The sequence below is a fragment of the Tiliqua scincoides genome, chromosome 3 (assembly GCF_035046505.1).
Source record: "Tiliqua scincoides isolate rTilSci1 chromosome 3, rTilSci1.hap2, whole genome shotgun sequence".
In the NCBI taxonomy this organism is placed as follows: domain Eukaryota; kingdom Metazoa; phylum Chordata; class Lepidosauria; order Squamata; family Scincidae; genus Tiliqua; species Tiliqua scincoides.
The window spans coordinates 236,965,776-236,984,037 of NC_089823.1; the positions used below are offsets into that span (position 1 = coordinate 236,965,776).

General features: G+C 52.3%; 2 protein-coding genes across 3 annotated transcripts in view; one reads left to right on the top strand and one right to left on the bottom strand.

Annotated features, from left to right (window-relative positions):
* ECEL1 (endothelin converting enzyme like 1) overlaps positions 1-3,989 on the top strand; it is a 58,135-nt gene extending 54,146 nt beyond the window's left edge. For both annotated transcript variants that reach the window (XM_066618976.1, XM_066618977.1), the window contains exons 14-17: positions 319-384; positions 2,560-2,655; positions 3,039-3,115; positions 3,890-3,989. In XM_066618976.1, coding sequence (XP_066475073.1) covers positions 319-384; positions 2,560-2,655; positions 3,039-3,115; positions 3,890-3,989 — 339 coding nt within the window. The remainder of the gene's footprint in view (positions 1-318; positions 385-2,559; positions 2,656-3,038; positions 3,116-3,889) is intronic.
* A 1,776-nt stretch (positions 3,990-5,765) lies between these two features.
* On the bottom strand, positions 5,766-16,948 carry LOC136645344 (intestinal-type alkaline phosphatase 1-like). The gene is made up of 10 exons (XM_066621574.1): positions 16,945-16,948; positions 15,995-16,173; positions 13,302-13,476; positions 12,623-12,795; positions 11,716-11,850; positions 11,195-11,267; positions 10,155-10,289; positions 7,773-7,964; positions 6,704-6,820; positions 5,766-6,028 (listed from the first exon to the last, which is right to left on the bottom strand). The coding sequence occupies exons 1-10, from the start codon at positions 16,946-16,948 to the stop codon at positions 5,766-5,768; spliced, it is 1,446 nt and encodes a 481-aa protein (XP_066477671.1).
* Between the last annotated feature and the right edge of the window lie 1,314 nt (positions 16,949-18,262).

Genomic DNA, 18,262 nt, shown 5'->3' on the forward strand with positions numbered 1-18,262 from the left:
ATAAACTTTAGTTATAAACTTCTATAACTAAAATCTAGTTATAAACTTGTTTTGAACTTTGCCTCTGATCAGGCTGATTGTCTTCTGTCTTCCATTTTCTTCTAGTTGGCCCATTTGCCCCTTGCTAGCTCCCGAAGCCTTTTCTCTGTTTTCCACAGAGAGGTTGGGAGAAGGGTGTTGGGTATTGCCTAACTTCACACTTCTGGCTGTGTGCTTTCAAAATGACATGAGGGTACAAAGAAGGTCAGGGCCAGGTCCTCCCAGGTGGGGGAAACTGAGCCAGGTTCTTCCTTCCTGACTCTGCTGTTCGTCCTGCAGGTGAACGGGAAGCACACACTCGGGGAGAACATTGCTGACATGGGAGGACTGAAACTCGCCTACTACGTACGTACTTTCGCAGGGACGTGCAGCTTCACTCTGCAGGGAATCAAGGTCCCACAAGACAGTTTGTATTCTGAAAGCCAACAGAAGCTATCTGAGGATGGTTTGGGGTGATTGACAGAGCCTCAGGGTGTTGTCAAACAGCATCACTCCATCCCAGTCTAGACAGACAAGGACCTTGCAATCTGTCTTTCCCAATCAGATGTCCTGTGCTGTTAGCAAGCCTGGCATCTGCAGGTGAGAGCCTCAAACAGCTGCCAGGTCCCAGTACACCAGCAGAGACTGCTGCTACCATCTGCCCGTGCATGTCCTCCTTAGGAAGAGAGCCCAGCTGGTTTGGGCCCAGTTGCTGGCAGCTGCCATTTTTCCCCTCCAGAATATCCCTGAACAATCAGAGTTCAAGGCATCGTATGGAGATAGTGGCAGTCACCACTGGAAGTTGTCATTTTCCCCACAACGCCCAGAACTGTGGTATGTTGGGCAAATTGGGAGAAAATGGCAGCCAACAGCCACTGAGCGAAATGTCATGCCCAGGTAAACTCCCCTTATGAACCCGGGGGGAGGGGGGCTCCAATGTAAGAGGTGGCCCACCAGAAGGCACTTTGCTGAGGATTCCAGCAAATCTGGAGCCAGGCCCGCTCCACGGTCCCTTTTCCCTTTCCCTAACTTAGGTTGGGGTCCTGTGTAAAGTCACTGGTCTGGCAGTACCCTTTTTCTTCCCTTGCTGCCAGGATAATGCAAGAAGGCTGGGCTCAAGGGGGGGGAGCTATGCTGCAGCCCCTCCCACACGGCACAAGCCTGCGATCTGCCCATGTGTGCTCACGTTTCTTATGCTATCCTGGCGAGAGATGAAAGAGCAGCTGTGCCGAGGCTCCCAGGCTGCCCAGGTGGCAGGGAACCCTGCCCGAGACTGTTCTATGCAGGTGGGAGAATTATGGAACAAGGTGGTAGCATCCTGGACTGGACCACTTCAGGTTGCAGGCAAAAGAGAGCATTTGTGAGTATCAGGTTTAAAAAACAAAAGCCTTTGAAAGATCCTGCTGTACTAGTTTTCTGCTTGCAGGAAGAGCTTCATAAATGGAAACATTCGAAAGCATGATTTGCTGCTTGCAGTCTGAAATGGCACGGAAACCTCTGCTACTGTGATTTCTGCCCCTTCATGCTGCATGTGCAGACCAGGGCGGTCAGAACAGAGTGCCTAATGACACCTATGTGGAGCATTCTCCAGTTGGGAAACCTGGTAGCAAAGACGTTTACAACCAATTTGCTTTGCCAGCTCTTTGCAGACTCTGGATTCATGTACAGCCTGAGGGGGATAGAAAATTGTGCAGGGGATGGATAAAGTGGATAGGGGGATGTTCTTTTTCCTCTCAGACAACACCAGAAGCAGGGACCCTCCGCTAACATTGAGTGTTGGGAGAGCTTGCATAGACAAAAGAGAATATTTCTTCACCCAGTGTGTAATTAGTCTGTGGAACTCCTTGCCACAGGATGTGGTGATGACATCTGGCCTGGATGCCTTTAAAAGGGAATTGGACAAATTTAATTTCTGGAGGAAAAGTTCATCACAGGTTGCAAGCCGTGATGGTATCTGCACCCTCCTGATTTTAGAAGTAGGCAACCTCAGAATGCCTGATGCCAGGGAGGGCACCAGGATGCAGGTCTCTTGTCTTGTGTGCTCCCTGAGGCCATCTGGTGGGCCACTATGAGATACAGGAAGTTGGACTAGATGGGTCTTTGGCCTGATCCAGCAGGACTTATGTTCTTATGCAGCCAGTAGCGTAGCTAGAGGGGCTGCAAAGCACTAAGTTTTGCACGGCACCTCACCACACAGTGCAAAACTTAGTACTTTTCTCTAGCTCTGCTACTGGGTGCAGCAATCAACAAGTTTTCCCATTGCTGACTAAAAACCTCACTTCCCTCTCTTTGGTCTTCTTGCGCAAGGCACAGAGCCTCTTTCCCTGTTAAGAAGGCAGCAAACAAACAAACAGCCACCCTTTCCTGGCTCCAACCACCCATTTTGTCACACCATGTCAATCACTTTTACATTTGTTGCTTGGTCACTCTGTTGCCATCCTTTGAAGGCCAAGATATTTTCAAGGTGATGTCGAAAGGGGGAGGGGGAGAGGGGATCCCCTCTTGCCTCCTCTACTTGCTGAACATGACTGTCACTTGCAGGCCTACCAGAAGTGGGTACGGGAGCACGGCCCCGAAAATCCGCTGCACCGGCTGAAATACACCCACGAGCAACTTTTCTTCATTGCTTTTGCCCAGGTAATGCCCCCTTGCCAGGGAAGCCTTTTGACAGTGTCCTTGGGCTGGCTCCCCATGACTTGCATGAAGGAGGCTATTCTTGCAGCAGGCTGAAATGCCTCCATGCTGTTTCAACTCATAGGTTTGCAGCCACACATCCTGCTATCTGGGCTTCCTAACTCTTGCCTAAGGGCCCTCCAATGACCATGCAAGCCAAAAAGGGCTGTTTTGACTGTGTGGGAAATGGGCTTGACAGCTGTTGTGATGGTGGCTTGAGACGCCGGCCTTGGGCACAGGAGAGCCAGTTTTAAGGCACCGCTGTGCAACCACCACCAAGTCGCTCCATTCCCAGGGTCTGACATGCCCCCATTCTGCTTCTGTAACTCTCTCTTGTCCCTTTGCAGAACTGGTGCATCAAAAGACGCTCACAGTCCATCTACCTGCAGGTGCTCACTGACAAACATGCTCCTGAACACTACAGGTACCTTGGGAGGAGGGGTACAGGGAGAGGGACAGGGCTGGGGATGGACCCTGCGGCAGCCTTGCCAGCGTCCCACAAACCTTTTCATCTCCCTGGGTTCAGATGAGCCTGGCTGGTCGCCAAGCTAGCCTGTGCAAGGTCCCGCTTTATGGGCCTCTGAAACCTCCTCCTGAGAAAGGCTGTTGGCTGATGTAGCTCCATTTTGGCGACACTGACTGGCATGGATTCTCCAGAGTTTCTGGCTTTGGGTCTTTCCCAGCCTATGCTGGAGATTGAACATGGGACCTTCTGTGTGCAAAGCAAGTGCTCTAACCAATGACACACACACACACACACACACACACACACACACACACACACACACACAGAGAGAGAGAGAGAGAGAGAGAGAGAGAGAGAGAGAGAGAGAGACTCAGATCCCAGGGTCTGAAACTCAAACCCTTATGGGCCCTGATAGTCTGCACATATCAAGAGACTGCAAGGTAAAGCATGCACTGAACAAACAAGCTGACTGGGATGTTCCTTGAGGCAGCTGAGGACTTCAGCTGAGGTGGTGTAGTTGAACCCGTGGCCCAGCCAGGGTACAACCTCAGCAGGCGAGAAGTTAGAATGAAGTGTGAACATGCACCAGGGTCTCCCTCTTGCCGCCCAGGTTCCCCACCCAGCCTCAGCCTTTCACCTGGAGGCCTGGGCCCTCACCTCTCACACTGTAAGCTGAACCTGTGGGCCTCTCCTGCCTGTGACTCAACTTCTCCCTCCCCCTTTGCCTTGCAGGGTCCTGGGCAGCGTCTCACAGTTCGAGGAGTTTGGCCGAGTTTTTCACTGCTCCAAGAACTCACCCATGAACCCAGCACACAAATGCTCCGTCTGGTGAAGTGCCCGCCTGCTCCCCCACCCCATCCACCCACCCTTTGCCCAGTGTGTGCCGAGGGACCCGCCACTGCCACTCAATCCCTTGCCAGATGAAGCGACGAGGGGAGTCAGCCCTGCCCTTCCAAGCAAGTCCGGGTCTTGAGGGCAGACGCACACATGCGCTGGGCCTACAGGCAGGAAGCCCAAAGGAACTGAAGCAAAATTGCCAATGTTTTATTTGTGTTCAGTTTGTATTTTATACTGATTCCTCTAGAAAGTGGCTTTCCGCTCCTCCCTGCTTCACACGGATCACCGCACACCTGGGCTGGGTCCTCTCTTTTGCGTTGGAGCAGCCAGATGCAAGGGAGGGCACCAGGATGAGGTCTCTTGTTGTCTGGTGTGCTCCCTGGGGCATTTGGTGGGCCACTGTGAGATACAGGGAGCTGGACTAGATGGGCCTCTGGCCTGATCCAGTGGGGCTGTTCTTATGTTCTTAACTACAATTCCCAGGAAGCCTTGCAGGTCTCTTGTTATCTGGTGGGCTCCCTGGGCATTTGGTGGGCCGCTGTGAGATACAGGAAGCTGGACTAGATGGCCTTTGGCCTGATCCAGTGGGGCTGTTCTTACGTTCTTAAGTTACCTGGGCACCTTACTGCCAAATTAGGCCCCACTGTTGCCACAGAGACAGAGTTGTTTGTATACCGCCTGCTTCTCCTACCAGTTGCAAAAGATGGTGAGAATTTGGCCAAGAGTGTGGCCTGCAAAAGTGGCTCAATCAAAACTCAGTACCTCCAGTTTCCCAGCCTGCTTCTCTGTCCCGGCCCATCCTTGAATGCCATTTGGCCCCAGAAATATGTGTCCCAGATTTTTCTGAAATGGGTGCAGCCAACATCCCTGGCATGGGCGCAGCTGTGGTTCAGCAAGGGAGAATGGGAGAGCAGTTCAGTCGTGCTTTTGCCCACCCTGGTGTGCCATGGCCCAGCCCAGCCCAGCCACCCCTCCAAGCCAGCATCATTCCAACATTAGGCACGGTCAGATCTGTTGTGACTGGCCCCTCTCCGGCCTCCTACCCCTCCCCACTGCTGACCAGCAGGTGGCGCTGCCTGGGCAGTAGGGCTCTTTGTACAGAAAAGTTGCGCTGTATTTTTCTGCTTTTCATTATGTTGAATTAAAAGGCCAGAGCTGTTTTGTCTGCATGGGCAAACTGACTGACTGACTGACTGATTAACTGGACTCCTGGTGCGTCCCATCTGAAGGGCTCAGGGGAGGTAAGAATATGCTAATTACCCAACTTTGTCTTTGAATGAAAGCCAATTTGGTAAATGCCAAATTTGGTAAATGCCAAATTTACCCCTGCTAATTTGGTAAGAGGCACTTTTTCAAGTGGGTGCTCCTTTTTTTAGCAGGGGGAGAGTAACTGGCCCACCTCACCCCAGCAGTGTCTGTTCTAGTGGCTGTCTGCTGGTATTCTTTTGCTTCTTTTTAGATTGTGAGCCCTTTTGGGACAGGGAGCCATTTAGTTATTTGATTTTTCTCTGTAAACCGCTTTGTGAACTTTAGTTGAAAAGCGGTATATAAATACTGTTAATAATAATAATTTGAATTGAACAGTTTTACAACACTTCTGGACATGCACAGGCTCAGACTTGGGTGAGTCTCCAGGTGAAGAGAATTCCAGCCTTCAGGGGCAGTGACAATATTTCCGATTTGGCACTGCGTGTAGCGCTGGAGAAAAAAACGGTGTCCGGGTCCCAGGACAAGGAGGGTGACGTATCCTGAGCTGCTCTCCAGATGAAGACTAGTAGCCCCAAAGGACCAAGGGGGCCAGAAGAAGGCCCAGAAATGTGGGCTTCACAGAGTTGGCAGCATTAACACGCAGGCCGCAGTCCTTGTACGGTTCCAGGCAGGCAGCAAATGCCATGAGATGTGCCACGTAGGTCTGCTCTTGCACCCCGTGGAAGAGGTGGGCCATGGGGCCCTTGGCCATGATGGCAACATCCTCACCACCGTGGGTTTCTGAGGCAAGGGGCACTGCAGCTTGCTGGTGGTAGTCGTCCCTTTCTAAGGAGAGGAGGGAGAAAGATGAAGATGTGACAGGCAGCCATGCGCTCCTCACCCCAGGACTCCTCACTGTGGCATGCCCCATGCTTCCTGTGCTTAACGTAGCCTGCATCTGCCATGACTTCCTGCTGCCAAGCCCAACGCAAGGGAGTCCGCAACAGCCGTCAAGTTTCTCATCGCCATTCCCTCTTCCTCCCTCTCGTCATCATCTCCCAACACTAACCCCCCTGACAATCCACCTGCCCGATGCCAACCAATGGCTCTGCTTTGAATCACACCCCACCCCCAGGACGGTCACTGGAGCCCCTCCTTTCTGATTTGGCTTGTCCCTCCAGGTCAGTAATTTTCCACCAGTGGGCCATGGCCCATTGGTGTGCTGTGCAGGGCTATCAGGTGTGTCGTGGAAGTTTGGAGCACAGCAATCGCTGTGGAAATTGCTGAAAACTGGGCAATCATTGAGCTCTCCCCTCCCCGGCTGCTTCATCGCAAAAGGAACAACCCCAGACTGCCAAGGGCTGCAATCGTGTGTGTCTCATGTTATCACATGAGATTTGGCCCTTAGACTCCATGGCACAGCAGACCACTCTTTGTCTGGTGGAATCCTTCTATCAAATGCTTGCCCCAGCCTGATTCAGCCACCCCATCAGACCTGGTCATCAGTCAGTGCCATCTTACCACTCTCCTCAGCATCCACGTTGGGACGCCCCTGGTCAGTAATCTGGTAGCCTGGCCCATTCCCGTACACAATGGATGTGTAAGTCTTGTTGTCTGTTGCTGGCTTGGGGGCCAAGCCTGTGGAAAGAGGAAGCGCAAGCACTGAGAGCACACGCGACATGCCTTGTGCAAACCACTGGCTTTCCTCACCCAGGACTGTCTTCTCTGAAGAGCTGCAGCAAAGTTCTGCCCTCCTGGCACTGGAGTTAGCACTCCAAATACTGCCCCCTTACCTGGTGACGTGCCAGTCTCTGGTCTAGAGATAGGCGGTGCAGTGGGGGCAGGCGAGGTGGAACCACACCACCAGCGTTCTCCTAAAATTATCGCAGCCTAACCCAGTGATTGTGCATGTGTTCCGCCCAGGCACTGGGCTAGACTGTGTCGATTTCTGCCTGACCTGCCGCCACTGCACAGCACATTCCTGCTCTGCTCCTTCCCCTCCCTGGCTTGGAAAAGGAAGAGGAAGTGTGCAGGAGAGAAGAGAGTTGTGGGCTAGAGTGCTGGAGACTGTAGTTCCTCTTCCCCTCTTTCCCCCTTTTCTAGTCCCAAGAGTGGGAGGAGGAGCGGTGGAGGTGAATGGACAGCCAGAGGTGGGCGCCCCCATCAATCTGCTGCCCAAGGCAACCACATCAGTCAGCCTCAAGGATGTGCCAGCCCTGCTGGAGGCTCTCCAGGGCCTTGGACAGTTGTCTCTTTCTGCCTCCAGCTACCTGGTTCCTTAACTGAGAGCCCAGTCCAATGCATGGCTACCCAGAGGTAAGCCCCATTATAGTCAATGGGGCTTAATTCCAGGTAAGTGCGGATAGGATTGCAACCTGAGAATCCTAGGGATTAAATATGAAGTCTTTTGCACATAAAGCACGTGCTCTGAGCTAAGGCCTTCTTTGCCATAGCCCATGATCCTTATAGCGACACGTTATCACGTTCCTCTTTGGAACCAGCTACTGTGGCTTCAGCCGTCACTCCCAAACCCCCCACAGAAACTAGCATGGCACCCAAGTGCATCCCACTCCCAAATCCAGCCTCGTACCAAAGATGGAGCTTCCCCTCAGTGTGTAACCGCCAAAGCTGAAGACGTGGGAGTGGTCGGCCGTCACCACGCTGAGCGTGTCCGCTTCATCGGTCAGCTCCCCAGCTCGCTGAATGGCCTTGTCGAATTCCACACCCTCCGTGAGAGCCCTCTTGGCGATGCCGTCATGGTGCGCGAGGTCGATTTTGCCTCGTGCAAAGAAACGGCAACTCAGGCTTAATAAATGGCACATGGACCTCAGGCTCTGTCTGAACAAACATTCGATGCATCCTGTGAAAGTGGCTGGCAGAGGATTCCATGCCAACTTACCAGCACTGGGGCTCCCATAGAATGTGCAATTGCCACCACCCTCACCATTTACAGCTGTGACCATGTTACACTCTATGGTGCATCCCATTTTGTGATCACCATGAAGTGCACTGTGCCACTGGAACTTGAGTTCCAGTCGGTGGTGTAGCAGGAGGGAGGGCGGAGCTCTTAGCCTGGCAGGGAGGTGGGCGAGTGGCCCCTTCCTTCGGAGCCATTCCTGGCAGCTCCGTTTTGCCCCCCCCACCAGGAATGGCAGCCACTTGTGAGGGGAGGCAGGTGTGGGGTGAGCCAGGTGTGAGGTGAGGCAGAGCCTCCCCACTGTGAAAGGTGCAGCCACTTGTGTGGGGTGAGGCAGAGCCTACCACTGAAGAGCGGTGCCACTTGTGAGGGGTGGCAGGTCTGGGGTGAGGTGGGTGAGGCAGGTGTGCGGTGAGGGGAGGCAGGTGTGGGACGAGGCCAGTCCTCCAGCCGTGGGGCGGGCCCCTCCCAAAAGAATGACCTGGAGGGCGGCGCCACCCCCCGGGGGCCTTCCTGCCGCGTGCTGCAGCGAGGGCCGGCCAGCCAACCTGCGCCGCGTGTGGACGCCTCGAACCGTGACCCCCGCCCTTGGGAGCGGCCCGAGACACCCGCGGAGCCGGCTGGCGCTGGAGGACGAGGCGCGCGCAGGCGCTCTTCAGGCGGGGGCGGGCAGGACACAGGCCGTAAGGCTCCATCTTGCTCCCCCCGCCGGGAACGGCTCCGAAGGGAGGGGCCACTCGCCCTCCTCCCTGCCAGGCTGAGTGCTCCGCCCTCCCTCCAGCTACGCCACCGGTTCCAGTGATGCAGCAGGCCCATAGGATTGGGCCAAAAATGACTTTCAAAGAAGGTTAGACCTATTCTTCAAGAAGTTGTCCATCAGCTACTACTAAACAAGATAGCTAAATGGAGCCTCCATGTTCCTAGGCAGTACACCTCTGAGTACTAGAAGCTGAGCACAGCAATAATGGCAGCTGTTACCTCCATGAGCTTTGTGTGGTCTTTCCAGAGGCACGGGGCAGTCACTGTTCGAAAGAGAATGCTGGACTAGATGGACCCCCTTTGGGCTGATCCGGGCTGAATTTTCTTATTTCTTAATTAATCCAGTTCTTAAGTTAAAGGAATTTAAATTCTCAATTCACACCAATGAATTATTTTAACTACTGCAGAGCCTGGTCAATGGCAAGCAGAAACCAATGACATTGCTGGCTTGTTGGCCACTGCAGAGGCACCATGTTGCAGCAGTACCACTGTGTGGTCTACTACCCTCTCCTCCCCTGAGCAGAAGCACATGAGCAGAATGAAAAGCCCAAGCCGGGGCCCCTGACCAAACCCAAGCCCTGAAAGATGCCCAGTCCTACCACTTGCTAGTGCCAGCGATGCTCAGTACATTGAAGGCTCCCAAAGGGCATGGCAAGAACCTGCAGTGGCCCCACAGCCTCCCCACTGAGAAACTGAATTTCCTCTGCATCGTCTCTTGAGCTGCAGCTCCTCATGTACCTTTTCCACAGAGCTGTCCCCATTCTTCATCTTCCCTTCCTTTACCTGTTGCCTGTTCCTCTTCCTGCATTGCCCAGAGACACTGGCTACAGCTTGATGGGGAGGGGTGGTGGTGTCAGGATCTAGGCCAGCGATTTTCAATGGGTGTGCCATGGCACATTGGTGTGCCACGAAAGGTGTGCCATGGGAGTTTGGAGCACAGCGGTTGAAAATCACTTTAAAATTCTTCCAGGTTCTGCAGCTCTGTTTCTAGGGCAGTTATATGTAGTAACAAACTGTCTGTCCATGCTTCTCCACCAGCGGAGCCAGAGAGGAAGAGGGACAGATGATTCATTACTACAGGCAGTTGCCCTAGAAACAGAGCTGCAGAACCTGGAAGAGTCCCCTGGAAGTGACATCACAAGAGGTAAAGACCATAGAGAAGAACATAGAGGTCAGTGTGCCATGAAAACGGTGAAAATTGCTGGTCTAGGCACTGAGGAGATGGAGGAGGGAATCTTCACTGTCCTTCTAACCAGGGAATGGCCAGAAAAGTCCACGGGACCCAAACCGACTTATCTTCAACAAAGAGGTAGAAGCCCTTTGGGTTGCGGCTGAGGATTTTGAGAGCTGCCTCCGTCATCTCCGCCAGAGACGGGTCAGTGATGTTGTTGCGGTTCAGTTCATATTTCATGTCACCTGGTTCAAAAAGACCTGGAATGCCGGGAGAAGGGGAGGAGAACAGTCAAGTGTACTTTGGGAAAAGTTGGCAAGGCACATTGAGGAAGGAATTTCTTGGGAGGAGGAATGTCTGTCCGGAACCAGTGGCATAGCCAGACCACTTAGTGCAAAGCACTGAGTTCTGCAGGGAGCCTCACCAAGCCATGCAAGTAGTGAAGGCAAGAAGGCAGACAGAGATGGGCAGGCCCCATCAATCTGCTGCCTGAGGCAACCGCTTCAGTTGCTTTCATGGGTGGACCGGCCTTGAAGAATGCGAGCTGCAGCTTGAGATGAAGGGAAAATTATCAGGGGATGAAACTGCCTCTCAAAAGTATTCTCAAAAAAGCTTTGCAAAACATTATAAAAGAATGGGCAAAATCCAGCCCTTGCACCGGCCCAGGACTTGCACCGGCCCAGGAGGGTCACAAACGTGCCGTAAGGGGGTGGGCAGGGAGGAGGCGGGAGGGAGGCGTTCCTGGGTGGAGGGAGGGTGGGCAGTGGGCGGCCCCAGGGGGCGGGCAGGTGGGAAGCGGGGCTGGGATCTGGCAGATCCCAACCCCTTTCCCGGGGAGAACGGAGCAGCTGCAAGCCGCTCTGCTCTCCTTGGACTCGTGCCACCTCAAAAGGTGGCGCAAGTCCGAGGAGACCCATAGGGACCAGCGGTCCTTACCCGGAGGTAAGGGGAAATGTTTCGCCTTACCTCTGGCTGAGCCACTTATGGGTACTATCCTGTGCTGGATACAGCGTTGGCTTGCCTGTTCCAGCACAGGATAGGATTGCGCACAATGTGTCTAAATACTTTTAGACTGGCTAGGGTTGTCCTGTGCTCAGAGACACAGATGAAGAAGACACCTCTGCAAGGCAACAGGGAGAGTAAAGGAGAGGCACGAACCCATTACCCATGAGGCGGCTCACAGCCGGATTGTCTGCAGCGCTCAATAGTCCTGTTCGATTCCAGATGAAGTGAGTGCCCTAGAAAGAAATCCAAAGGCTGTTAAGGGGGATAAAAGCAGTTGGTTGTGTTTACAGCAGATTACATGGGGGAAGAAGACGCACTGGGCAGAACCTCCCAGGATCTCTGACTTCACCAATCTGTATGTCTATAAAATCGAGTTACAGGCTTTCCTCCCTTGGCTATGCTGGGCTTTGAGTGTCGTGTGCTCTCCAGCCCGCTCAGGTGTGCATGTACACCAGCAGGGACATGCGGTGCCTCCCCACCAGAGTCCTTCAAAAAGTGGCGCTGCCGTGGGAGGTGCTCAGGTACTCACAACCCCACATGCTTTGTGCGTGGGTTGTGAGTGCCTGAGCATCTCTCACGGCGGCAGTGCTTTTCAAAGGACTCCGGTGCACACCAGAGGCCTAGCATAGCATCACATCAAGGCCACGGTTCTCAATGCAGAAGTTAGTGTGATCATCTTACCGGAGAGGAGTCAAGCCACTCGGTGATGAGGTTGCGCCGGTCCTTGCGGAGACCACTTTGATTGGCATCGGAGGGATACTCAGGGTCTGGGGTGCCTGCTGGAGTCATGTACTTCCTTCCACCACCTAGGATCACCTGCCAGGGCAGGATTAGAGCATAAGGCGGCCTGCATGCTGGTTGCATAAATCACTGATGACCATAAGTTGGGGTTGCCTACTGGCCAGAGAAAGACCTGGCCTGGCCTGTTCCCAGTGCCGTAGCTAGAGGGGATGCAAAACACTAACTTTTGCAGGGAGCCTCACCACAGTGTGCAAGCAACCCCCTCCCCCTCCCCTTCTGAGCCATTGCCTCTGTTTTGAGAGCATTGCTGTCATGGCTCCGAAGGGGAGGGGCTGCTTGCACCCCGTGGAAAGGCTTAGAGTTTTGCACGCCCTCCAGCCACACCACTGCCTATTCCTGCTCTTTTCCTGTTCCCGTTCCTGCTCCTGAGTTGCAGAAATTAGCAGGAGACGTTTTTGTTGGCTTGGAGGAAACTCTTAGCACGTGCTCAGTGTTGCAGATGGAATTCCCAGAACCTCACAGCCTGAGCGTATGTGATGCAGCCACTTTGATGAACCTCTGCAGATCTAGATCTGGTCAGCACCTGGATGGACAACCACCTGTGAACCTTATATATGTCACCTTGAGCTTTAAGATGGCAGACAGGTGGGATATAATTGTAATAAACACTGCAAATAAACATTGCGCTGCTGATAAGGGCACAGCCACAGGGAAGGCTCAAAAGCTGGGAACCCTGCAGGGAAGGCTTCCCAGTCCACATCCATCCAAGGAATTGAGGGCTGAGCGGGAGGTACTGTGGGGCAGGGCTACAGCCCAAGGAGGAGAAGCAATGTTGACATCAACGCACTGTGAGGTTAACGTTTTTGATGAGCTGTTCAGAGATGTCTTTGCAGCCTTCTGCGAGTGTCGACTCCAGCATGTCAGCATCTGAGTACCAATCCCGGTTCACCACATGGGCATAGTTCCCAGCTGGAGAGGCATGCTGCACCCGGGTGGTGGTCACGATCCCCACAGATTTGCCTGGAATGGAGGAGGGGTCTGAGCAAAGTGCACAGGGAGAAAAGCAAAGCAAAGCAAGGCCTCATGGAAACCAGGGCTGACTAGCACTGAGCCTAGACGTTTTCTCCAATGCCAGTTCTTCACCTCCAAAATTAAGTGGCAGTGCCTCTGAGCATGCAGAGAGAGCCTTCTCCCCATAAGGCTTTGATCTGCCTTGGAATCAGTTGTCAGGCCTGCAGCAGTACAAGGTTTTCTTCCTCTCCACCATCTGTGTGTGGGTTTTTTAAGCTATACATTTTGGTAGGATGATGTCTACACTGGGCTCTGGCCCTGGATCAGCCACAAACCACTGGACCTTAACCCCAGATCCACCAGAAACTGCTGGACTCCATCCCCAGAAACAGGGAGGGGGTCCTGCACCCAAGGGCCTTGCCCTGGTACCAGAGCTTTTAATTTCAAACCCCACAAAGGCGCTGATCCCGGAGCAGGTTCTTTGTTCTCTGTGCCCCCAGCGCTGCCCTCCTCACCTGCCAACCGGGCTCTCTGCAGCACCGAATAGACTTCGTTGCCTGCTGTGGTGTTGCACTGATTGTAGCGGGAAGCTGCATTCAGTCCTATGGTTTGGTAGTTGCCCTTCACCCCGCAGAGGTAGGCGGTGGCAGTGCCTGCGCTGTCTGGCACCTGCCGGTCCACGTTGTAGGTCTGCCAAAGCCCAAGGAGACGTGGTCAGCATGCTCCCTGGCACCCTCAGGCAAGCTGCCAGCTGGAGCAGGGAAGGAGGGAGGGAGCTGGGCTGAGCCCACCATTTGGGCAGGAACAGGGCAGGCAGGTCAGGAAATGAAAGAGCAACCGTGAATGACACCATCAGCAGGGCTGCGTCCTAATTCTGACATTCCACAGTGGTACTGTGAATGTGGCAGGGATGGTCAATTGGTAGCAGCCTACAAGGCCAGCTTTGTTTCTTCTTAACTAGTAAGTCCTTGCTCTTGTGACTGCAACGAGGGGCTTTGGAAGGCAGGAGCATCATTGCCCACTGAACCTGCAAAAGCCAACCCCAGGAGGGAGAGCTGCTGAGCAAGATTCCAGCACAGATTTTTTTACAGGGCCCTGCACAGCTTCTTACCCTTCACTATGACTCAAAGGGAAGCATTCAGAGTGACTTCTCCTCTGGAGCAAAGACGCTTTCTCTGGAGCAACTTGCTCTGAATGACACCCTAAACCTCTACTGCTGTGCCACAGCAGCCCTCAGCTTGCCACATCTGCTCTTCTTCTGTTTGGGCAGTTTTAAACTGCAAACTGCCATTGGTCACTTATCCAACACTTATCCTAATAAGACTGCACAGAAATGGGGGAGGTGCTGAACTTCTGCTGTTAAACTGCAAACCACCATTGGCCACAGAGCGGTGGCACCTTGGTGATGAAACCCCTAGAACGTTACAGTGGAAATCAGCTCCGTTCTAGTCCAGACGTGCCCCTGGGGCGGCAGTGCAATTCTATCCACTGGGCAGGCTTGCCTCTTGGATTCAACCACTTCTGTGTGTGCACGATGGCTGTTTGAAAAAGTGCACACAGATGTGCCAAATTTCAGCTCATCATACAGACCCAGACCCAGATGGCAACTCTTTTCCCCTTAAAAGGAGAGAACAGCCCCCCCCCATGCTTTGAACTGAAAGCAGGCAATAATCCAATCCCACAAAGCTTTTCTGCACAGTGATATGGAAAACTCATGAAACTCTATGACTCAGGGCTCTGTTGACTGATCAGGGCTCTCTAAGGCCACAGGTAGGAACCCTTTTGTAGCCCTGCTCCTTGGATCCACTTTTAACTGGAGATACTGGAAGGGTTTCGTCTATGCCAAGAACTGAGCTACAGCTTTATGAGAAAAAACGAAGGACAGTCTCGACCAGTTGAATTCCTGCCTATCACGCTGTTAATTGAGCAGAAGCCATCGGAGGAAAAGAGCAACATGGTAGCCCTTGGGAGGACAGGGGGAGGCAGCAATTGCTAGGAGCGTCTCCAGCCAGGGTTCAGTGGAGATGGCAGGCAGGTCAGCACCTTGGAAAGAGCCACATAGGGAAAGGCATCCATCGCCAGTGGTGTTTCGGGGCCTGGACGGTTCTGCATCTGCCCTTTCAGGATGCGGGTGGCGGTGATGGTGGGGACGCCCATGCCTGCCAGGGAAGACAGACTCACTGTGATCTGGACTTCGACTCCTGCCCCGTCATCTCCCTGCCCAGCAGCTCCCAGATCAGCTTCCTTTCAAGATCTCTGTTGCCAATGCAGCCCCTCAATTTAATCTGCCAATAGCTGCCATGTCAGCAAACATTTGATAGTTTAGGACTATGGTGCCTGTCTGCCAAGCTATCCATTTGGGTGGAGACAGGCCCAGCCGGGTTGCTAAAAGCTTCCCCAAGTGTCCTTGATTGACAAGTGTCAATCATGCATGGTAACATCCTGTTCTCCTAATACTCCAACTTGAGGCTAGAGAAAAAGAAGAGAGGATCATTTTTCAGGAAGGAAATTTGATGGTTGGAGGGGGGAGGGAAAGACAGCCATTTATGATGCAGTCTTAGTGTATGGTGTCTCTGGTCAAACAGTGATTGCAGACTTTGTCCACATTCTCTTAATAACCTGCAAAATCTCTCTGACCAGAAGCAGAGGCGAGACAAAATAAACAAATGTTTAGTAAGTTTTGTCACCACTGTGAAGAATGTTTTTCTTTGGACGTTATGCAATTGTAGAGCTTTGTTTTATTTTGATGAGTCTCTGTGGCCTGCCTTGGGCAAGGCTGGTGGCATTAAAATCTTCTGAAACGAAATAAAATAGCAAGCCCTGAGTTTATTCAACTACGGGTAGCAAATTGATGGGGGGCACCTAATTCCAGCCTCCCACTTGCCTCCATTTTCCCTCCACCCCTCCCCTGCACTTCCTGAATTGGAAAAGAAAGGGAGGGATGGAACAGAAGAGGGTGTATGGAGGGCAGTGGTGGGCTACAGTGAACACACTTCCTCTTCTGTTCCATCAGCCTCTTCCAACCCAGGGAGTAGGAAGAGCGGAGTCTGGCATATCTGCAGCAAAAGGGAGGACAGCATTTATCCCTCAGCCCCAGGTGCCCCCCCTACAGAGAGAGAGAGAGAGAGAGAGAGAGAGAGAGAGAGAGAGAATTCCAGCTCAATCGGTTCAGCAGATACGTAGTTCAACCTCTGCTCCTGCTACTCACCATCTCCCAAGAAGATAATGAGATTTTTAGCTTGATAGTTCCTGGGACTGAGCTGCAGGGCCTCTTGGAGAGCCTGGGATGCCTGCTGGTTCCAGAATGCCGGCTTCTCCTCTTCCACTTAATGAACATAAAAGCAGGGGGTGAGCAGGTGAGAAGAGCAGCCCGCAGCAGCCCTTCCACTAAGAGCAACACCACATCTTGCTAAGGATTCACCAGAAAAGCCTCGTGCAGACTTGTGGTAGACAAACCAAGCACAACTTAGCTGCAGATGCTTCTCCGTTTCTTGTCTGGCTGGACCCAGACCTGTTCATGCACCTGAGACCTTACAGCCCCAGCCACGCACACAGGCTTCTGATGCAAAATACCCCCCCCCCCCGTTTCCTCACATGGCCTTCCTGGCTTGCTTTTGTAAAGAAGTGTGACATAGATTTGGATCCACAAAATGGTGTCAACATTTGCCTGGCTACAGAGCCAGGCAACTAACTGGCACAGGAGGTGTTAGGCCACAAGTTTGTCAGGGGTCTGGAGGACTGGTGTGATGGAGAAGTGAAGAGACTGAGCTGTCATTCAGGACTGCCCCTGGCAGAGCCATCCCTAGGGGGTTGTAAGACCCTCTCCCCTGTTATTTCAACATGTGTAAGAAACATGCACATCTTCATGTGTGTGTGGTGCTGAGTGCCTGCCCAGTGACAGGACTGAGTGTTATTGCAGGGCCTTATGACATGGGCCTTCTAGGGCCTCTGGAGGGCCTTAAAACGTCACTTCCAGATTTTGACCCAAAATCAGAAGTGATGTTTAAAGGCCCTCTGGAGGTCTTAGAAGGATTTCTGAGAGCTGGAAAAGCAGTGCGTGGCCTCTCTGGCCCTTAGAACACGGCTTGAGGGATGCAGCAGGCACAGCTAGGGTGGCACTGCTGTCCCCTCAGCCGTGCCACTCAGGGTCACTTGTACCCATGGAGACCCCCCCCCCCCAAGAATGCCACTGTTCTTCTCCCTCAGCCTTCTCTTTTCCTTTCTAACAGCTGCTGACACGCAGGGCTTAGTTAGGAGTGAAAAACAGTTTTCCCTGTCCATATCATGAACCAGTGAGCAATTTCCATTCGGCCCCAGTTTGATTTCTTTTTCTTTTACATCTCTAGAATAAATCCTTTGTGCACCTTCCACCCATGTCTTCCTCTCCTTTTCTCGCCAAATCACATAGCTGTGCCATTGGCCACTACACAGAATCTCTGCCCACAAACTGTTCTCCCGTCTGGTGTGCATATTTCATGTGCTTTGAAAAAGCCGAACTGGAAACACCTGGGACAAAAAGACTGGACCAGTATCTGAACCAGTGTCTACTTTTGGCCCCAACCCTTCCTTACCGCCTCCCTCTCTGACCCAGCTTCAAAACAGGCAGGTGAGGACGGCTTCTGGGAGAGGAAGATTCAGAAGGCATTTGACATGGTACCCCACCAAAGGCTGCTGAGAAAACTCCACAGTCAGGGAATAAGAGGGCAGGTCCTCTCATGGTTGAACTGGCTGAAAACCAGGAAGCAGAGTGGGTGTCAATGGGAGAATTTTTACAAAATGATGTATAGATCATTTTATTCTCTTTTACAAAAATAGTTTTTATAAAATGATGTATAGATGGTATATGACACCAGTTAAATTAACAAAAATGTATGAAAATGTACTGAATAAATGCTGGAAGTGTAAACAGCGAGAAGGAACATTTTATCATATGTGGTGGACTTCTACCAAAGCGAAAAAATATTGGACTGTGATACACCAGCAAATGCCATTATATTGAAGATAAATTTACAGTTGAAACCAGAAGGCATTTTATTGGGAACACTTGATGATTTGATTCAGAAAGATCTTGAAATTATACTTTTATATATGACAACTGCAGTAAGAATATTGTATGCTAAGTACTGAAAGTTCTCAGAGATAACTTCAGTTGAAGAATGGTGAGTAAAGATATTGGACCTTGCTGAGATGGTTAAACTTATGGCTCTTCTTAAAGAGAAGTCAGTAAATTACTAGGTTAAATTACCAGGCCTGAGGAGCGATGTAATACTGGGGGTGTACTATCATCCTCCAGATCAGAAACCAGAAGGGGACCTTGAAATGAGGAAACAGACCAGGGAGGTGACAAGGAGGGGCAGGGTTGTAATCATGGGGGACTTTAATTATCCTCATATTGACTGGGTCAATTTGTGTTCTGGTCATGAAAAGGAGACCGGATTCCTTGACATGCTAAATGACTGTGGCTTAGATCAGCTAG